Source organism: Mesocricetus auratus, unplaced genomic scaffold, assembly GCF_017639785.1.
Source record: "Mesocricetus auratus isolate SY011 unplaced genomic scaffold, BCM_Maur_2.0 Super-Scaffold_100676, whole genome shotgun sequence".
NCBI lineage: Eukaryota > Metazoa > Chordata > Mammalia > Rodentia > Cricetidae > Mesocricetus > Mesocricetus auratus.
The window spans coordinates 54663379-54685515 of record NW_024429266.1 but is presented as its reverse complement, the minus strand read 5'-3'; the positions used below and the strand labels follow the sequence as shown (position 1 = coordinate 54685515).

The following is a 22137-nucleotide window of genomic DNA, read 5'->3' as shown; positions in this document are numbered from 1 at the left end:
GTGGGGATTAAATAAAAATTGTTTAAGTGTATTGCAAAGTAAAAAGCACTATAGAGATGTAGAGTTGTATTATAATTCCCAGAATGAGTCATAATCTTTCCCACTGATGAATACCACTTATTGCATTTACCTTTCTCACATGACATGTATTTTATTTATATAATGACTTCTATTCTCCTATTAGGTATAGTCAACAAAATCACTTAATGAATATGAATGGCTATTGTATGCTGAAATCTCGAGTATAATAATAAACTCAGTATTCTCAGGAAAACTGGGAAGTACTAGAACAGAAGTAAGAGCATGGTGCCATAGGGACAGAAATTAAGTGAAAAGCACAGGGTAGGAAAACACAGAAAGGAACTTGTATTAGTTGCTATCTTATAAAAAAGACCTAACAAAAGCAACTTAAGGAAGGGGTTGCAGCTTATAGTTCCAGGATATATAGTCTATTATGGAAGGAGAGGTATAATCAGGAGTAGAAGTGGCTGGTCACATCATGTCCACGGTCAGACAAATGCTTGTGCTCAGCTGACTACCTACCTTCCTTCCTTCCTTCCTTCCTTCCTTCCTTCCTTTCTTTTTTCTTTTCTTTTTTTTTTTTTTCCGAGACAGGGTTTCTCTGTATTGTTTTAGAGGCTGTCCTGGATCTTGCTCTGTAGACCATGCTGGCCTCAAACTCACAGAGATCTGCCTGCCTCTACCTCCCAAGTGCTGGGATTAAAGGTGTGCGCCACAACGCAGGCTTCTTTCTCTCTTTCTTTAATGTAGCCTGTGGGCCCAATTTACTGCATAGTGCCAGCCAAATTTATATGGCATCTTCCCACCTCAATTATGATCGAATCTAGAAAGTCCTTCACGGGCACAACCAGAAATTTGTCTCCAAAGGTGATTCTAGAACCCATCAAGTTGACAGGATCACAGGGTTAGGCTCAAGTACTGAATACTTAGTCCCTAGTTAGTGTCTATACTCACTGAGAGGTGACTGGATCATAGGGGCTCTGGCTTCACTGATGGATAATGCATTGACAAACTCATAATTTGGAGAAGGTAGAAGGTAAGCAGGTCACTAGGAGTAGTTGTGGTTTATTTGATCATACTATGAACCCCGAGATTATGTTAATTGGATAAAATCAACCATAGGCAGAGAGGAGCAAGCAACCAGTGACTGAAAGTAACCATAGAGTGTGAGGTCAGGGAAAGGGAGGCACAGGAAGGAGAAGGGAGAAACATCTGGGTGGAGGAGTTGTTTTCACACAGGGGAGGAGAGGCTCTCTTTCTGAAATGATGGCTGAGGAGTAAGGTGGCCTTGCTCCTTTCTCTCCCTCTCTGAGTAGCAGGTTTTTTCCCTAGCATTTGGCTCCAGGAGAGTCCTTATTGGTAAAATAAAAGGATAAAGACTTAATTAGAACAATATTTGTGTCCCTAAAGGGACACGGCTGAAGCAGTGGCTAGATGCAAAGGCTCCCCTGACCTTATTGGGAAGGCAGCTCTGGAGATGCAGTCAGCAGCTGAGGCAGTGGTAGGATCCGGTGTGGCCACTGTGCAGCATACGTAAAAACAGGAGGGAGTATCTGATTCTGACCCTTTTCTGTCTCTACTTCCCGACTGTTACAATGTGAGCATCTCTGCTCTACCACACCTGTCTGACACCATGATATTCTACTTAACCACACACAGGCCCTGAAGCATAGAGCCAACTGACCATGTACTTAAATCCCTGAAACCACGAGTCAAAAATAAATCCACCCCCTCCCCACTTAACATAGTTTCTCTTATGTACAAATCATTACAATATGAAAGATATTAATACAGGCCCCAACTGTTCTAATTTTCTGTATCAGAAAAACACTTCACTCTTCTAGACCCTACACTTTCTAAAAGAAACCACCCAATGAATATTTATGATAGTTTTACATGAATTCAAAGGCACAAATAAGCATACAAGGCCAGGAATGCTATGGTCATATTTGAGGAAATCAAGTAATTCAATTTGGCTGCAATATGTTCTTGTCTATGTAGGGCACTGAAAATGTCTGTTGGAGCTAGACTTTCTGAAGCCTTGAAGGCTAGGCTACAGGGTTTGGAACTTACTCTGCAGACAAAGACGGAAGGAGGGTGATGGCCATAGAAGGTTTCTAAACAGAAGTATACTTTGATCATAGGGTATTGTCAATATTTTACTCTAATAGCAATATAGACATGGTCTGTGTACTGGATAGTTTTATATAAACTTGACACAAACTAAAGTCATTTAAGAAGAGGGAACCTCAATTAATAAAATGCCTCCAGCCAATTAAGAAAATGCCTCCAGCACACACTTTTATCTCAGCACTCAAGAGGCGGAGGCAAGTGGATCTCTGTGAGTTCTAAGCCAGCCTGGACTACAGAGCGAGTTCCTGGACAGCCAAGGCTACATGTATGGGGGGGTAGGAAGGGAGAGACAGAGACAGAGAGATCCATAAAATCAAGATATAAGCAAGATTGTTGTACATTTTCTTAATTGGTGATTAATGGGGGGGGGGACCCAGTCTACTGTAGGTGGTGCCATCACTGGGCTGGTGGTCCTGGATTCTATAAGGAAGTAGGCATGGCACCTACAACCATCTGTAACTCTAGTTCCAGGGATCTGATGTTGTTTTCTTGCCTCCACAAGTACTACATGCATGTGGTACACAGAGAAGCAGGCAAAACACCCATATACATAAAAATAATAAGATAATTTAAAGGAAATCCAAGGCTCCATGAATATAAAGTCAATTCCCCTTTACTGAAAACTTAGCTGATGCCTGCCTTCTCTATAAAACTAATGGCACCTAACTTTCTTTGGTGACAGTCAATGAACCTCAGATTAAGACATGAAGAAGAACAGTATTCTCCCATGATGGAGAGAAACTATCAGCAAAGTCAAACATTGCTATTCAACCTCAATCCTTCAACTTACAACAAACTAAAATTAATCTGGAAACAAAACTATGATATTGCATTTGTGCTAAATATATACAGGGTTTTTTTGTTGTTGTTTTTTCTTTTTTTTCCAGGTTTGTGTCCTTATATTTTCACCATTCCCTGAGCAACATAGTATAGTTGTTATTTACACTGTAGCATGTAATATAAGCAGCTGAGAGATGGTTTGAAGTATACAGGCAGGTGCACACAATTTCTATGCAAACACTGTGCCAACATATATAAGACTTGTACATTAAAGATTTTCGTTATCTCATGAGCCAGTTTCCCATGACTCTGAAGATAAATCTATATATTATTAATAAAAGTAGTAAAAGTAAGCCTGATTTGTTCTTTTACTAATTCCTTCAATCAGAAGCTAAAGTTTACAAAATAAAAAAATTAGGATTCAGTTTTGAGAATTAGAATATCATAATAAATAAATGCAATTTTTTACCAGTGTGTTGAAAACATTTGACCTAAAGTCTCTATAAGCCCTACGCCTCTCAGCATACTGACTTCCTGGACTCTATGGCTGACCTATCAATCTACGGGCAGGACAACTGGCTATCTCACGCAAGATTTCTCTAATAGACCTCACCATATGGCTGCATCAGAACTGGCAGGGACATTTTAACAGGCGTTTACAAGCATATTGCCATAAGCAATTCAATCTCTGGGAACTGTACTTTAAAGCTCTTTCTGGAAGCCTGGGAGACCTGACCAGCCTCTGGGGGGCAATGGATGTGAAGGGCTTTTGCATTACCTGCCTCCTTCTCTGTTTCTGATTCAGAAACTTCATCTTCACCTTCCTCTTCCTCTGAGCTGGAGCTGCTGGAGTTTTTGTCTTCTTCCTCTGTTTCTTGGGATTTAGGGCTCTCTTCCTCATAAAGCATCTTCTCTTTACTAAATTAATTTGAAAGCAGAAATGACAAACCATTTAAGTTCACTGACAACCAGGTATAATAAAGGGAACAAATCTATAAATCTGTATGTAGAAGCAACAGTAAAAACATGGAAATCCTTCTTCTACCTATGTATTTTCTTGGATCTTTGGCTTTTCAACAGTCTAAGGTTTATTATTGACTTTAAAATATGACTCAAGGAGGTTTTGTCTTTTCAACAAACAGATAAAAGAGAACCATGAATTACAAGGATGAGATGGTAATGGGGCAGATAAATATTTTTAAAAGTCATCAAACAAAACTTTCTGAGTTTTATTACATCCCAGAAATCTTGCTAGATACTGAAACAGTGGTAAACAAAGGGACAAATTCCTGAGCTGAGGAAACACTCCATATAAGAAGAGGAGAGGGCAGGACTAAGAACCTCCAGGCTAGGCTAAAAGAGACGTTGCCAATACAATCTCTCAGTGTAGAGCACATTGATTACTCTCAGTGCCTCCCCATATCAGTGTCATCTCCTCTACCCCAAAACACTTTCACATCTGAAGATCTGACTGAAATCAAATGCAGAATCATTTTAATATAAAAATTCTCAAGTATCACACACACAGAACACCAAGCGCATCTCAGTCCTTACAGACAAGTAAGCTTGTATCTTACTTCTTGAAGAGTCCACTCTGAAACTTGCTATTTAGGTCTGACTCAATGAGCTTATTACGTGTCTCCTTTTCACTTCGAAGCTGGAAATTGAGAAAACAGAGAGAAAAGAAGTTGACTATTTGTGAAAAATCAACAGTATTGAGAAGTGCCAGAATGGTACCATCATTCTGGGGAAAAAAAAATTAAAAACAGGACAAACTCAAAGAGGGAGAAGGGAATCCAAAAAAAAAAAAAAGAAAAGAAAAAAGAAAAAAGACAAACATACTAAGTGGCATGCCTTTAATTCCAGCACTTGGAAGGCAGAGAGACGCAGATCTATGAATTTGAGGCCAGCCTGGTCTACAGCGTGAGTTCCAGGACAGCCAAAGCTATACAAAGACACTCTGTCCCAAAAACCCAAAGAACAGGAAAAACACAAACACATCATCACTTTGTACCATATTTCCTTGGAAGAAAGTAACAGAGGAAAATCTTTACCCAAAAGTAGAAGTGAAACCATGGTCCTGGAGATTCAAGAAAATTGTCCCTTCAAAATCCCTAATCAAACCTTAATGGGAAAAATAAAATAAAAAGCCTAGCTTCTAAAGGATAAAGAGACAAAAGGAACCTGGGAAGAATTTTATGATCCATATACCAAAACATGTTCTCAACAATTCTAACAAAATCACGGGCAGATACTTTATGGGAAATAAGTTATTGTTTCTTTTATTAGATATATACTACTAGAATTGGTCTACTATTTAGATGTGTATTCTATACCTGCAGTTCTCAACCTATCATGAGTCCCTGGGGCCACATTTATGTTATAACAGTAGCAAAATTGCAGTTATGAAGTAGCAATGAAATAATTTTATGGCTGGGGATCACCACAACATTAGAAACTGTATTAAAGAGTTGCAGCATTAGGGTGGTTAAGTACCAACACTCTAGGCAAAATATATTTATGTCCTTGGAGCCTAAAGTTTTACAGAGCACAAAGAGAAACACCAACCCCTTTAGTACAGTAAGAATATGTGGTGAGGTTGGGTCTGGGTATACAATCCTTCCTATCACACCAGTTACTAGGGAGGCTGAGGCAAAAGGATTGTAAACTCAGACTAGCCTGGACCAAAAAGTAAATTCAAATGGTTGGGGGAAGATACCATTTATGCCCAAAACCTAATTATGCTAATTAAACGACGTGGACTGAAATCATGGGCCAAAAATAAAGTCCCCTCCCTTACATAGTTCCTCTCAGGTACTCATCACTACAGTATAAAAGATATCAATACAGGCCCCTAACTTTCTGTATCAGAAAAGCACTTCACTCCTCTAGACCCTACACTTTCTAAAAGAACACACCCAATGAGTATTTATGATGGTTTGAAATGAATTAAAAAACACAAACATTCAAGGCCAGGAATGCTGAGGACATATTTGAACAAATCAAGCAATCCAATTTAGCAATTTAGGTAATTTTTATGGGAGTCTAAATTACTTTTTTTTTTTTTTAAGTTTTTCGAGACAGGGTTTCTCTGTATTGCTTTGGAGCCTGTTCTGGAACTTGCTCCGTAGACCAGGCTGGCTTCTTACTCACAGAGATGCTCCTGCCTCTGCCTCGAGTGCTGGGATTAAAGGTGTGCACCACTAACACTGGCTAATCTAAATTACTTTAGAGAAGAAGATTTTACAATAATATAAAAACTTAACTATGCAAAACAGAGCTCTAGCCTACCAAAGGCTGCTGCTGCTAATAGTAGTGTTAACATGAAATTTAGACTGTCCTATCACTTAAATTAATCCTAAATACTCAGCAAAGAAAACAAAGAGAGAAATGCATTCCTCTCTGTTTTTGACTTTTAGCTGCCTGTATGCTATTTCATGATAAGTTGCTCTTTACAAAAGCAATTTCTTCAAGCAGACTATTGATAATCTCTGAAGGGAACAAATAACATCTGTGAAATGCAGATACATCCAGTTCAACCCTGAACCAATGACACTGAAGTAAGAGACTAAGACACCCAGAGTAAACTATAAATTGCTAGGAAAGCTTTGAAAGCATCAACCAGACTTACCACATTTTGCTTCTTCTGAAGCATCTCCAAGTGCTCCACAAGACCTTCATCAGCCACATCAAATGGTGTCTGGCCCTAGCAGGACAAAGGAGCACCATGACAGATATAAAACAGAAGCAGCAATCAATAATGTGACTTCACCAGGGACTATACCCTATTTAGTTACTGCCTTTTAGTCCTATGATACAAGCGGAATCTCCTTTATCCAAAATGCTTAGGAGCAGAAGTGCTTTGGATTTTAGACTATATGCATACACAGTCTAAAGTCTGTTTGAAGTGAGACTGATAAGAGTGCTTTCAGTCAAAACAGAATGATCTTTGCCATTACATATGTTCTTGAATGACTCCATATACAGAGAGCTCAGCTATTAAAAGACTTCAAGTTGAGAAAATAGTAAAATATTTCATATCTCACCTTAGACAGGATATTAGGTTTCTCAAAGTTCATTTGTTGTCAAGAGCAGACATCTTTTTTCATTTACTTTTGATTTAGGGGCTTCAGCACAAGTAGAAACAGATGACATGTTTGGTGGATTTTATTTTATCTAGCAAATGTACTTCTTATTATACTGATAATAAGCAGCAAGGCAAGGAGGCAGAGGACAACACATCTCCCAGAATAGTCAACTGGATATTGAACAAAGACTTTAAGCCTATGCCAGGCACGCAGCCACCCGATCTCATTACCCTTTTAGAGGTTCAGGCTCACTAACCAGTTTGTTCCGGATATCCATGTCACAGAGTGCTTCTGCCAGGATGGAACAAGCCTCTTTCACTCCCCAGTGTGCAGCAGCATGAAGAGGAGTCCAGCCATCGTGATCCTGAACATTGAGTTCATAGCCAGCCTGAATTAAAAGTCTAGAAGAAAGGAAACCCAAAAAGTACATTTATGTCCTTGGTTTTATAGTTTTCTATTAAATAAGCTAATAACTCAGTTGCAGGATAACCTTCAGACATCCTGTGATTCCTTCAATCCTCTAAGAAATAGCCTGCAGTTCATATTACTGCTTTGCGCACCAATTACAATTGTTACTGCACCTCTCCATAAGATTATGCACGTGGCATTCCCTCCACAGAGCCACGTTACACCTTGCTGGTTAGTTTTTGCCCACTTGACATAAACGTGGATTACCTAGGAAGAAAGAACCTCAACTCAAGAATTGCCTCTATCAGACTGACATGTATATGGGGCATTTTCTTAATTGTTAGCTATGGGGGAGAGCCCAGCCCACTGTGGGCAGTGCCACCTCTAGGCAGGTGGGCCTGAACCATGTAAGCAAAGTAGCTGAGCAAGCTAGAGAAAGCAAGTCAGTAAGCAAATTGCCTCCTGCCTCTGCTCCTGCTTTCCTTACCTCAGTGACATTATTCATGGTGTTTGTTAAAGCAACAGAAAACAACTGGTACATACACCATACAAGAGGAATACATAGAGCAGTTTGCACCTAAGATTAACTAAAGCAAGTCACACAACTCTATTACAGGGTGTACTTTGTATTTTCCAGTTCAGAAAGAAATTAACATTTGAAATGAAGACTCAATATCTCTAGGATGCTTTACCAATGAGCTTTGTAGGTGACATTTTTAGGTCATGACTGTTTTCTGTAGAATGCCATACCTCCAATTCTAAAAATACCCACAGAGAGATCTAGCTAACCATAAAGCTACAGTCTAACTTGAATCTATGTTATGCAAGGAGAAAAATACAATTTCTAAAATCTAAATTATACCATACCATCCTTTCAAAAATTGAGCAGCATATGACTACCATGTTGAGGCAGAAATAGAAAAAGCACCAACACACTACCATACCTACTAGAAAGACCTTATTAGGTAGAACATGAACACTGGAAGAGCCTAGCAACAACTGTACATATAGTGACATTAGCACCCCTATATTCTGGAACTCTCGTCAACACTAATCACCAAGAGCCACATAGAGCATGACTATAAGAAAAGTGAAACAAGTAAAATAGTAGAGTCTACCTCTCTTCTCTTGCTTTTTAAAATTATATTTTAAAATTAAATCATTTGATGTGCAAGTGAGTGTGTTTGAGGGGTACATACATGCCACTGAGCTCAAGTGGAGGTCAGAGGACAATTTGGAAGAATCGGTCCTCTGTTTCTACCAAGTAGAGGATTGAATTTAGGTCAACAGGTTTGGCAGCAGATGTTTTTACCCACGGAGGTAGGGTGTGTGTGTGCGTGTGTGTGTGTGTGTGTGTGTGTGTGTGTGTGTGTGTGTGTTCTATAATTGATCTAATGTGCCCAAAAATTGTCTAGATGATAGAACTGGAAGGGTCACAGGTCTGAATCACAGAGGAGAGATGTTTTCCCATGCCGCTGTGCCTCGAGTCTGTCTAACCCATGTACCTGAGGAAGAGGGACTGTCAGAGGAAGGGAGAGCACCCATGAAGGATGCCAGCAAAATACAAGGAAAATTTGCAAGGCAAGTGAAAACCAACAACAAAAATACACCACAATTAAAAAGATAAGAACTTCAACTCCTAAAACCAGTATACCCAGTTCCATACCTGAGGACTTCAGAGTAACCCTTGGCAGCAGCTACATGCAGGGCTGTGGCCCCTGAACGAGCCTGTCTCACATCTTCTATCTTCCCGCTGTTGAGCCACTGGCGGGCATCCTGCAACATCTGCTGTTCTTCCTCCCTTCTTGACTGCTCTAGGTCAACTCCTACAGAACCAGACACAAGACGGCAGTTTTACTAAAGCTGCACCTGTGTCCAACAGGGCACTTCCTTTACATTCAAAACATACAGACAGTATCACAAATAACAGTTTCTGCATCAAACTGGTAACTTATTAAATTTAAAGCAATGCCATTTGTATTACAAAATAGCAATGCTAAACAGCCAGGCACACGTATGAAGGGAACATACCTAACATTGTTTTCACCAGAACATAAAATCAGATGGGACATTATTTTTACTTTGCAAGATTTGTATAAAGCTATAAATGCCAAAGTTTTTTTAACATGTTATAAGATCTTAGTTTCCCAACAATCTGTGGAGTAACTATAATAGCTATTACTAGCCTCATTGTACATATGAATCAAAAAACACAGAAATGTTGTATGCTCTGCGTATGGTCACAAAAACGTCAGTGGCAGAGCTGCCATTAGAACTCCTTGATGCTCTTGGCTCTCTTCTTTTCCACTCACTACACCATAAGCTTACTATCAAAAGCCTTCATTTTGACAGGCGTTGGTGGCGCACACCTCTAACCCCAGCACTCGGGAGGCAGAGGCAGGCAGCTATTTGTGAGTTCGAGACCAGCCTGGTCTACAAGAGTTAGTTCCAGGACAGCCTCCAAAGCCACAGAGAAACCCTGTCTCGAAAAATAAACAAATAAAAGTCTCCATTTTTAGCCGGGCGGTGGTGGCGCACGCCTTTAATCCCAGCACTCGGGAGGCAGAGGCAGGCAGATCTCTGTGAGTTCGAGGCAGCCTCCAAAACAATACAGAGAAACCCTGTCTCGTAAAAAAAATAAAAAAAAGTCTTCATTTCGGGTAGGATATACTATGGAAGAATGCACTCCACCTAAAGCTCACTTCCATATGCACTTCTGTATATACTTACCTGAAGCTACACAGAGCAATTCAGCCATGAGTAAGTGATCTGAAGCCAACACTAGAATCTGCTTTTAAGGCAATGCAGATTTTGTTTCCCTTACAATCATATGGAGGTACTCCTAAGAGTTCATCCCTTTATCCATCAATCTGAATATCTAGGCCAGTAAAGAAGGGCCTTAAGAAAGGACATTCCTCAGTATATAAAAAAATGAATGCTCCAATTACAAACACATCCATTCAAAAGGTTCCATACTCATAAGCAGACTTTATCTGTGCTTCCAGTCTTCTTTTGGGCTCTTAAATAAGGAACTGCTGAAGAACTGTCTGTTCTTTTTCACCCTGAAGATGCACAGGGTAAAGAAGAAGCCTATTTAGACACAGTAAGAGTTACCAGGGCTGCAAAGTGAAGCACGCATGTTAAATGCTGGTTTCCACAAAGCATGAAGGAAGAGTCAGCAATCCAAAGAAAAAGAGTGGGTTCTCAAACTAAAACTTACTTTTAAATTTGTAAGCTGTAAAATATTTTAGGATATAAACGAGGGCTGGAAAAATGGCTCAGTGGTTAAGAGCACTGGCTGTTCTTCCAGAAGTCCTGAACTCAAGTCTCAGCACCCACATGGTGGCTCACAACCATCTACAATTGTGGTCCTATGGAATCTAATGCCCTCTTCTGGTGTGCAGATGTACATGCAGAGAAAACATTCATACACATAAAATAAATAAATCTTTTTTAAAAGTGTATTTTTAGGAGAGGAAAATTTAATTCAGTAAGGCACAAAATTACATAAGGGCTGTAGTTATAGGTCCTGGAATGACCTGGAATATCCATTGCTTAAGGCAGGCTTAGCATACCTCCTATAAAAGGTGAGATACTTAATGTTTCCTTGCAGATTTGCCAGCCCTGCAGTCTGTCATTACTACTCAACTCTGCTGATGCAGCATGAAAGCAGCTTTGGATAATAAACAAGCAAGTGCGGCCAGACTTAGCCCTAACTGTTCTAAAGAACCATAGCATGAAAGGACACTAAAGCTTTGGAAATAACTTCCAGTAATTTAGAAGTGCTTCCCCATCTCCAATTGCTACAGATCCCATCCAGAGTTTCATGATAATTTGAACAGAAACCTAAGACCTGTTGTCCATGGTTAGTCAATAACTTTAAATTGAAAAAAATTCAAAAGCTAGGTGTGGTGCTTGCCTATAATACAGGTGAGGAGAAATGAGATTTAAGGCATCTGTCCATGGACAGCCTGGGGAATTCTATGTATAAAAACAAAATGACTTTGAAGTGTCTAATAGGAGAGCCCCACCTTATGCCCTGAAATGAGTTTCTTCTAAAACTACAAAATAAGAATATACAATTTCATAATATATTATTCTAAGTTAAGTTTCTTACTTCAAGAAACTACTAGAACCAGGTATAGGGGCTCACATCTGTAATCTAACATAGGGAGGCAGAGGTGGAGGACCACTCTCTAGACTGCAGAGCAAGCTCTAACGCATGTGGGACTATGAAGTAAAACTCTTTCTCCAAAACACAAACATACAAACAAAAGAAACTGTCAGAACAGTTTCCACAGTTACTATGGCCAAAGATCCTTTCATAGGTTTTAATAAGTAGCTTCCTTGTACCACCTGTAGTTATCAAAGAAAAGGACACAAGGTCACAAAATGGATTTGGTCACACTGGATTCCAGCCTTTCTTCAGGTTATCCTGTGCAACAGATAGAATAGAATGTGCACACACACAAAGAACAGTCCACAGTCTTCCTCGGGTCACTCCTAACTCCTAGACCAGTACACAACCTTAGAATAGCAAAGACAAGGAAGGCCTGGTCATCCTTTGGGCATTCGGCCTATGCTTGTATGAGTTATTAAGAGCACTGATGACGAATGCTGGCCGACAGACTTAATCCTGCCCTGTCACATGATAAGGAAGAAGGATTATGCTCCCTAAGGGGCAGTGTGAGAGCCTCTGCTAACCACCCAGTCTCCTAGGTTACCTTGCTTCTTTACTTGTTCCAGAAGAAGGTCTTTCATGGCTGGCTCTTCTGCAAGGTCAGAAGGAACTTCACCCTCGCTGTTCACAATACCCACACTGGCTCCATGGCTAATAAAATACCTGTGTGGCAAAATCGATATTATCTCTGTCAATCATATATAGTTTGTACTGTGTCTTGAATTCAATGTACAGCAAGGCATATTTGGGGGTTTTAAGCATGGTATAGATAAAGTGTTTTGTTGTTCATTATTATTAGTTTCATGCCCTAGTAGCCTCCCATAATTAGGACCACAGGTTTCCCAACATGAGCAATGTTTTCTTACATACTCATATTTATTTACATACTTACTTTTCTTACATAGCCAAGTCAAAAAGATGTATTATATATGCATATTCTTAACACCAATTCTTTTGCTTCTAGAAATACTAGAATATAGTATTTCTAAATACTATAAGTAGCATGGTCGGGTAGGGCATTTGGCCAAGCCTGTATCCTAGAACTCAGGATGTTGAAGCAGTAGGAGCTGAAGTTAGAGGTCAGCCTGGCCTACATGCTGATTTCAGACTATTCTAGACTAGTGAGACCTGACTTAGTGAGGGAAAATAGGGAAAGCATGCAGCCCTCACTCATGGAACCTAGGATCCAAAGAAATTTTAAAAAGATTTATTACACATCCAATATTAGAAATAAGAACATTAAGCAGTTCTCATGAAAATTCATTTTCAGTTTCAAGGTGAAGTTTGCTTACTAGTGTTGTAGGTATGAAAACTGAAGAATAAAGTATGTATTAGAGTTTGCATGAATTTAACTTTCACAAAACAAACCATCTATATGAATCTACCTCATAAAGGAAATTAAATTACTAAAGAAACATTTAAAGTGCTACACAGATTCTGAATCCATATGTATCCTGAAGAAAAAAGGGCTGATAAACTCAATATCTTTTAATTTTCAAAGTGCCTTTTCTTTCTCTCTCTCTCTCTCTCTCTCTCTCTGTCTCACATGCACACAAATCAGTCTTAAAATTGTGCAGAAGACAATGTAAATGCAACTAAGTACTCTTATCCCTTAATTTAAGAAACTGGGGTTCTTAACACCAACTATGGGGAAGGGTACTGGCGGACAAGCCCAATCACCTGAGTTCAATCCCAGAATGGTGGAAGGGGAGAATGTACTCCCACAAGTGGCCTTCTGACTTTCATATGCAAACCATTGATTGCATACACATATACACAAATTACATGTGAAAACACTGTTCGAATTATGTGTAAAAAACACTGCTTTCAAAGAATAGAAATTCAAACATGTTAAGTCATTTTCTCAAAAAAAAAAAAAAAAGGTGATTTTTCTTAAAAACATGCAACTAGTACTGGCAAAAGTCATTAGCCTCAGTCTTTCTCATGTCAGTCTAAATCAAATTAGTTTTAGGCTAATTAGAATCTCAATAATACTCCAGGCAATGGTGGTACATGCCTTTAATCCCAGTACTTGGGAGGCAGAGACAAGAGGATCTCTGTGAGTTCAAGGCCAGCCTGGTCTACAGAGCGAGTTCCAGGACAGCCAAGGCAACACAGAGAAACCCTGTATTGAAAAAAAACAAAAATAAATAATCAATCCCAATAATTCTAGGACTACTATCAGACATTCAGAAGTACTTAAAAAATTATGCAAATTATCTTCCAATTCAATAAAAATCAACAATTAAATCAACATTTATTGATCTACTATGATGACATTCAAAGAACCACATTTTAGTTGGTTAGATTAAAAAACAATCAACATATGGATGGGCTATATATTTGAGTTGGTAAAGGAGAAAAGAACTCAATAAAAATGAAATTAAAAGCATAACTTTGATTTCTCAGTGCTAGCATCCTAGTATAATAGGGCCTTAATAAATGTTGATATAGCAACTCCACATATATACACCCTGTGGTGGTTTGAGTAAGAATGGCCTGCATAAGTTCACAGATAGAATACTTGGTCACCAGGAAGTGACACAATTGAAAGGATTAGGAGGTGTGATCTTGTTGGAGAAAGTGTGTTGAGGTTTCAAAAGCCCATGCCAAGCCTAGAGTCTTTCTCTTTTCCTGCTGCCTGCAGATCCAGACATAGAACTCTCAGCTACTTCTCCACATCTGCCTGCATGCTGCCACGCTTCCTGCCTTGATGACAATGGACTAAACCTTTGAACTGTTAGCCAGCCCCAATTAAATGCCTTCCTGTGTAAGCGTTGCTGTGGTTATGGTTTTTTAAGATACAGCTCAATGGCATTTTCTCCCTCAGAGATTCAGAGAAAGACACCTTACACAACTCTAAAGTTAATTCCTTCTATCCATATTTTTAAATCTACCAAGTGGCACCATTGTATGCAATTATTTTCTTTTTTGGTTTCTTCCCCTCAAGCCAAATGAGCGTTCAATCATACCACCTGTACCCTGAAAAAAAAACAATATACAAATACTATACACAATAAATATTGGTTGAACTGAAATATATACTCTAACCAAACCCAATCATTTACTAGTTCCCCCAACCCCCAACCCCTTCACACCCAGCTCTGCTCCTTAGGGTGAGCTATTTTCTATAAGTGAATGAAACAAATTCCCTTCTCTTTGTAAATACCTTTCACATCTTTTTTTAAAATTTTTTTTATTTTAATTTTAAATAGCTTGTTTTACATGTCAATCCCAGTTCTCTCTCCCTCCCCTCCTCCCGCACCCCCCCAACCCCCCCAGCCTCCCACCCTATTGCCAATTCCTTCCACATAGGGGATATCTAGAGTCTGTCATTTCACTCAGGGTAGGGTCCAGGCACTCCCCTAAGAGTCCAGGCTGAGACAGCAGCCCTCTTTGTGCTATGGGCACACGATGTCTGTTTGTATTCCAGGGATAAACACTGATCCACTGCTCAGGGCCCTATAGGTTGCCCAGGCCTTCTCACTGACACTCACATTCAGGGGTCCAGATCAGTCCCATGCTGGCCTCCCCGCTGTCGGTCTGGGGTCCAAGAGCTCTCCCCTGTTCAGATCAGCTGTCTCTGCTGGTTTTGCCAGCCCATTCTTCGCCAATTTGCTCATCACTCCTCTCTCTCTGCCACTGGGTTTCTTCGGTTCAGTTCAGTACTTAACTGTGTGTGTTTGCCTCTGCTTCCATCAGTCACTGGATGAAGGCTCCCGGATTGTTATAGACATCAAGTTCATTATCAGGAATGGACATTCGAGGTGGTCTCTCCACTATTGCTTAGCTTGCCAATTGGTGTCATCCCTTTAGATCACTAGAGGCACTCTGGTGCCTGATCTGTCTTCTAACCTATGATTCCCTCTTCCCCCTATTCTACCCCCCCAAGTCAACCTTCCTGTTCCCCCATGACCTACTCTCTCTTCCTCTCTTCTTCCCAGCTCCCACTCCCCCCCACCACTCGTCGTGTTCCCCATCTGTTCAGAGAAGAGGAATGAGGCAAGAACCTTTCACATCTTTCAAGGTTCATTTCAAACTCTTTTGCCTTCAAGAATCTTACCTGTTCCCACCAACTGAATTCTCTCTCTCCTTCCTTTAATGCTACCTTCCTGCCCCTGTAAACATTAAATACATATACCTCTTCCTTTCATAACAGACACTGTATCTTGCTTTGTCTCTTTTCTTGGCATTCTATAAATATTGCTTAAACTATATGAAATATCCAGGTCTTCATTCTAACATGTATCCATCCCTTCCTGGGTCAGGTTACATAGGTTATATAGGCTACCGAGTCTCCCTTTTCTGATCTGTTCCATGTGCTAATGATCAAGAAAGCCAGTAACAGAGAGGGAGGACTGATGACCAAAGGGATTAAGACTGGGCTGGTTTAACCCCCAGAAACAGCTGACCAGACAAAGGTTAACTCTTGAATCCCAGGTATCCGCCGGGGAATCCAGCATGGGACTGATCAAGACCCCCTGAATCTGGGTGTCAGTGAGGAGGCCTAGGGAATCTATTGAGCCTTGGGCAGCAGATCAGTACCCATCCCAAGTATACACATGGACTTTGGACTCCCATAGAACAATGTGAGGTGCACTCTCACCCTGAACTCTTGGGGAAGGGTCTAGGCCCTGCCCTATATGAAATGACAGACTATGGACAACCCCATGGAGGGCCTCACCCTCCCTGGGGGAATGAGAGGATAAAGGGGGGGGTTGGGGGGAGGGCACAGGAGGAGGGGAGGGAATGGGAGAGGGACCTGGAACTGACTTGTGAAGCAACCTCATTTCTTATCTAAATTTAAACTGGAAAATAAAATATAAAAAAAATTAAAAAAAAGAAAACTGGTTTCTACCAAGAAATAAAGCTTTTCATTTTTCCACATTTCCCCAGCTCATAGGAGAAAAACAGACACCTTTAGCACTGCACTTGTACTGAACAAGAGTAAATATCAGCATATAAACTACTAAGCATCAGGAAACAGGAGGAGCTGCTAACTGCCTATAGCCTCAGAATTGCTGTTAGCACCACATATGTCCCTTAAAAGCCTAGCTGAGCATTGATAAAAGGTATTCTTTCCTAACATTTATTTATTAATGTATTCATGTGTATGTGCACATGAGCAGGCCATGAAACATACAGGAAGGTCAAATGATAACTTGCAGGCATCAGTGTCTGCATTTCACCACATGAGTTCCAAGAAACAGACCCGGTGCTCAGAATTGATGGCAAGTGCCTTTACTTGTTGAGTCATTTCAATGGCTCCCTTTGCTGTTCTTTTAAGGAAAAAAGTACAGAAATAAATGTGTTTTTTAAAAAGCTCAAATATGTTAGCATTGCAATAAACTATAAGTCATGCTAAATGTTTGGGTCAATCTCCTGCTTATAAATTAAACACCACTAGGAATAATCTAGCCAACTAGTATTTACTTGAACTCAAACCGAGGAAATAATAAACTACACGCATGCGCACACACACACACACGCGCACACACGCACACACACACACACACACAAACACACACACACACACACACAGGAATAGAAATACATGGCAGAAAGGATGACCAAGGAACATGAAATAGAATTGTCATGGGTTTCTCCTGAATAAAGCCAGTCTCTCTGTCCTTCATTCCCATTCCCTTTAAGTCCAGTGTTGCCAATTATCGTAGAAATAAGTTTAAAGTGTAAGTTCTTCAAATCCCAAACAAGATGTCTTGACATCTTGTGACATGTGTGACTCAAGACCTTGTGCTACTGAGGCAGAAGGATTGGTGTTCAAGGGCTCCCTGGGCTTAGTAGAGACCATGGTCAGTCAGAGCTACACAGTGATACCCATCTCTAATTAATTTTTTAAACACTTTTTATTATGCTGTGAGTATGGGTGCTTTGTCCCAATGAATGTCTGTGCACCACATGTGTGCACAGCCCTTGGAGCCCAGAAGAGGGTGCCAGATCCCCTGGGACTGTAATTAATTGAGGGTTGTAGGTGACCACATGAATGCTACAGATCCAACCCAGGTCCTGTGGAAGAGCAGCCAATACCCTTAGTGCTGAGTCATCGCTCTGTTCCAATCCCCAATTAAATAATCATGTTATTTTCCTGATCTGTTGTATAAAAATATTACAAATAAAGAGAGTAAAGTAAAAACCTATCTGGGGTCTGGAGAAATGGTTCAGGCGTTAAGGTTCAATTCCCAGCACCCACATGGCAGCTCACAACTGCCTGTAGCTCCAGTTTCAGGGGGCCTTATACCCATGGCAAAAACACCAGTGTACATAAAAATAACTTATCTAATGCTCTAAATGTGTATATTACATGGTAAACTAATGCATGCCATCTCTACCTCTATCCCACATATACAGTGGATTGCAGTCTGGATCAGCTCACTGTGGTCAGACATTCATATGTATAAGTTATGATAGTCACTGATAAACTTACTTCATTCAAGGTACTATTTGGTTAAGTAAAGATTTCTAATTTTACAGTTATTTCTGGGGGGCTAGAGAGATGGCTCAGAGGTTAATAACACTGGCTGCTATTCCAGAGGTCCTGAGTTCAATTCCCAGCAACCACATGGTGGTTCACAACTATCTGTAATAAGATCTGAGGCTCACAACTATCTATACTGAGATCTGTTGCAATCTTCTGGCGTGCAAGCATACATGCAGATAGAATGCTGTATACATAACAAATAAATAAATAAATCTTTTTTTTAAATGTATTTCTGGCTGGGCATTGGTGGCACATGCCTTTAATCCCAGCACTCACTCAGGAGGCAGAAGTAAGCGGATCTCTGTGAGTTTGAGGCCAGCCTGGTCTACAAAGCAAGTTTCAGGACAGCCTCCAAAACAATACAGAGAAATCCTGACTTGGGGAAAAAAATGTATTTCTGAAGGAACTGTGTTTGTCCTTAAAAATGAGTTAAAGAAATCACAAAAGGTATTACAATAATTCTCTGTATTTAGCGTCCCAGAAAGATAACACTACCTACTATTCTAATTTTAAGACTCAGCTAACCTTAGATAATTTAGAAAGAAAAAAATGAGTAAAAAACTAAATTCTTGAATGTAATGAGATTTGTAGCTCAATTACAAACATTCCACCTGAACTCATACTCAAGTATGATAATGAGAAGCTGATACGCCTTACATTTCTTGAATAAATGTTGTAAGTCCAAAATGGACAAAGAAGTCATCTTAACTCCTATGCATGGGAACACTGACATTGGTGAGTACAACTGAGAATTAGTGGCAGCCTGGGTGACAAAGAGGCTACAGATCTTTATTAACTTAGAACAGGAAGAGGGATGGAGAACAAAGAAAACTCTACTATCCAGTAGTCTTGGCTTTGGGACCGATGCAGCCATGTCCAGCACCTGCACTGATGCCTCATGTGTCTCTGCTCTGATACTTCTTCAACTGAGAATCCATGCTTCAAAGGAAATCTAGCCATTCATCAATGCTCCAGGAAATGTAGTTCTCAGATCCCTACATGACTGTTTGCTGAATAAGAAAAAAAAATGTGCTAACCCCAACTGAATCATTGAAAAGGACTTAATCAATCTGATTTTCAAAAGGCCACAGACTATCCTGATTAGATTTACTTTACCAATCTAAATTTGCCCTGGAAATTTTAAAGATGTTTCAACTGCCAAAGTTTCTTTCCTAACTAGAAATAAAATTCATGGTCATTCTTTCATATATTCCAGACTTATTTTGTGCTTCTCATATAGTAGGTACAATGTGATCAGGATTCTTTTACCCTAGAAAGGGCAATCTACCCCCACAGAGGTCAGCAGCTACTAACATATTAAACATAGCCATTCAGCCAATGTGGAGAACATATGCCTTGCCTTGATCCTATGTGTTCCAGTTTATAATTTGCTATTTACTGCAGTAATACTTATTTAAAAAAAAAAAGACAGCTTTATAGAGAAGTCCAAAGGGGCAAAAAAATCTACAACTCACATGCATGTGTTCTGCTGTTCAGAAATTAGCCAGTGTACCAAGCTGATGCTGCCTCTGAATAATTCAGCAAATATGAATTACACAAAACAGAAGCAAACAAAATTGTAGGTAAGAACTGTGCATATATAGAGGATATAAAACACTGTGTCAGCTGGCTCTTAATAGTCAATTTTCTGTGTTTGTAATTTAGAGAGATAACTATTTGTAAAATTCAATCTCAGGTAAGTAGTGGGGTTTGCACCAAACCCACAGCAGATGCTCACTCACTCTGCTATGTTGAGATAACCACAGGAAGCTGCTGCATGAAGAGGTGTCCAGCCCTCGTTGTCTTGCTGGTTTACATTGGCTCTGTTCTCCACCAGAAACTTCACCATGTCCAAATTTTCATCAATACAGGCCTGAAAAGAAAAGCCCATTGATTCATTCAACAAAAATTTATTGAGTTCTATTACATACCAGACACTGCTCTGGACAATGACAGTGGCCAGCAGTTCTGATACACTGTTTATTTATTTTTCCTAGTGTCTGGAGTATGACTTCCGAACTTAAAAACACTATTAGATATTATTTGCAGTACTAAGAGTATTAATGGGATTAACTGTGAAATGATTTCTATAGTGCTGTAAATGGGAAGCTACTGTAGCATTTTGTTATAAAAAGGAAAGTAAGCCGGGCGTTGGTGGCGCACGCCTTTAATCCCAGCACTCATGAGGCAGAGGCAGGCGGAGCTCTGTGAGTTCGAGACCAACCTGGTCTGCAAGAGCTATTTCCAGGACAGGCTCCAAAGCCACAGAGAAACCCTGTCTTGAAAAACCAAAAAATAAAAAAGGTTAAAAAATAAAAAGGAAAGTATGTTAGAAATGTTTTCACTTGTTTTTCTAAATGGCTTCAAATGATATTGCAGACAGATACTGTTCTCTGCTTTCAAACCAACAAGTAGGGGAAAACAAAGAAGCTTTTTAAAATAAAGCTTTTAAATCTTTTTTTTTTTTTTTTGGTTTTATGAGATAGGGTTTCTCTGTATTGTTTTGGAGGCTGTCGGTCCAGCCCAGCCTTGAACTCACAGAGATCCGCCTGCCTCTGCCTCCCAAGTGCTGGGATTAAAGGCGTGCCCCACCAATGCCCAGTAAGCTTTTAAATCTTTAATAAGACTAAAAGAAATAATCACAATGAAATCTGGTTGAGCCAGGCATGGTGAGACATACCTGGAAGCCCAGCATTTGAGAGGTTCGGGAAGAAAGAGCTCAAGACTGAGGTCAGCCTGAGTTACACAGTGATACCCTACTTCAAAATAAATTAAAAATTAGAAAACAATCAGGCAGTGGTGGCGCACGCCTTTAATCCCAGCACTTGGGAAGCACAGGTAGTAGGCGGATCTCAGTGAGTTGGAGGCCAGCCTGATCTACAAAGTGAGTTCCAGGACAGCCAGAATTGTTACACAAGGAAACTCTGCCTTGAAAAACATAGATAGACAGACAGACAAACAGACAGACAGACACACACACACACACACACACACACACACACACAGAGAGAGAGAGAGAGAGACAACAATAGGGCTTTGCCTGAAAAAATAAAGGTGGACAGCACTTGAGGAGCAATACCCCAAGGTTGTCCTAAGGTTTCTACATGCACAGACATATACTTGCACACATGCGCGCGCACCCGCCCCCCCACTCACACACACAAAGAGGTAGAGGGAAGGAAAAACAGAAAAGAAAACAGTAACACAGAATAAAAAGGAAATCATTGACAAGGATAATTATTCAGATTCAGACAGTTCCAATTCAGGACCTAGAAGGAAATGAGACTACCTTTTAAAAACTTGCTTATGGACCAGTATGGTGGTAAAATGCCTGAATCTGAGCACTTGGACGACTGAGGAGGAAGCACTGTCACAATTCCTAGCCTCCTGGGCTATGATGAGACATTATAAGGAGACACTGTTTCAAAGAAATAAGTAAAAAAGCTGCCTGTGAATCCTTCCTTCACATTTCAAGTAAATAAACAGTTAAAACATTAGCTGAACAATAATTCAGTAGTCAAATGAAAACGTCTTCTTAATGATATTAGGAAACTGATTGTCTTTTCATTGTGTTGACATTTGCACTAATGATGCCAAAGCAATGGTGGGTAAAACTGCTGGTGCCTCAGCATAAATCAAAACCACTGCATCAAGAGACCACTCAACCTAAAAATGAAGCAATGAAGTTTGTTAGTTTAGGGGCTGGAAAAATTGCTGAGGGGTTAAGAGCACTGGTTGTTCTTCCAAAAGACTCAAGTTTGATTCCCAGCAGCCACATGGCAGCTCATAATCATCTGTAACTCCAGTTCCAGGGACTCTAATGTCCTCTTCTGGCCTCCTCCAGCCCCACATGCATATTGTGCACAGACATGTATATAGGCAAAACACTCATACATATAAAATAAAAATAAATAAATTGCTTAAAACATTATTAACTTTATTAAAACTAGGTATTTGAGGATAAGTCTTTCTAATGTTCTGTGTGACAAAATGGAAAGCATACTTGAAGCCCTACTGATTTATGATGG

At 40.0% G+C, this 22137-nt stretch overlaps 1 protein-coding gene across 5 annotated transcripts in view; it reads right to left on the bottom strand.

The window, feature by feature from the left end:
* The window catches only part of Ppp1r12b (protein phosphatase 1 regulatory subunit 12B), a 210386-nt gene that overhangs the window by 133206 nt on the left and 55043 nt on the right, over window positions 1-22137 (bottom strand). For all 5 annotated transcript variants that reach the window (XM_040737408.1, XM_040737401.1, XM_040737402.1 and 2 more), the window contains exons 2-8: window positions 19852-19982; window positions 12155-12273; window positions 9097-9256; window positions 7279-7423; window positions 6566-6640; window positions 4512-4591; window positions 3713-3852 (exon numbers count right to left, since the gene is read on the bottom strand). In XM_040737408.1, coding sequence (XP_040593342.1) covers window positions 3713-3852; window positions 4512-4591; window positions 6566-6640; window positions 7279-7423; window positions 9097-9256; window positions 12155-12273; window positions 19852-19982 — 850 coding nt within the window. The remainder of the gene's footprint in view (window positions 1-3712; window positions 3853-4511; window positions 4592-6565; window positions 6641-7278; window positions 7424-9096; window positions 9257-12154; window positions 12274-19851; window positions 19983-22137) is intronic.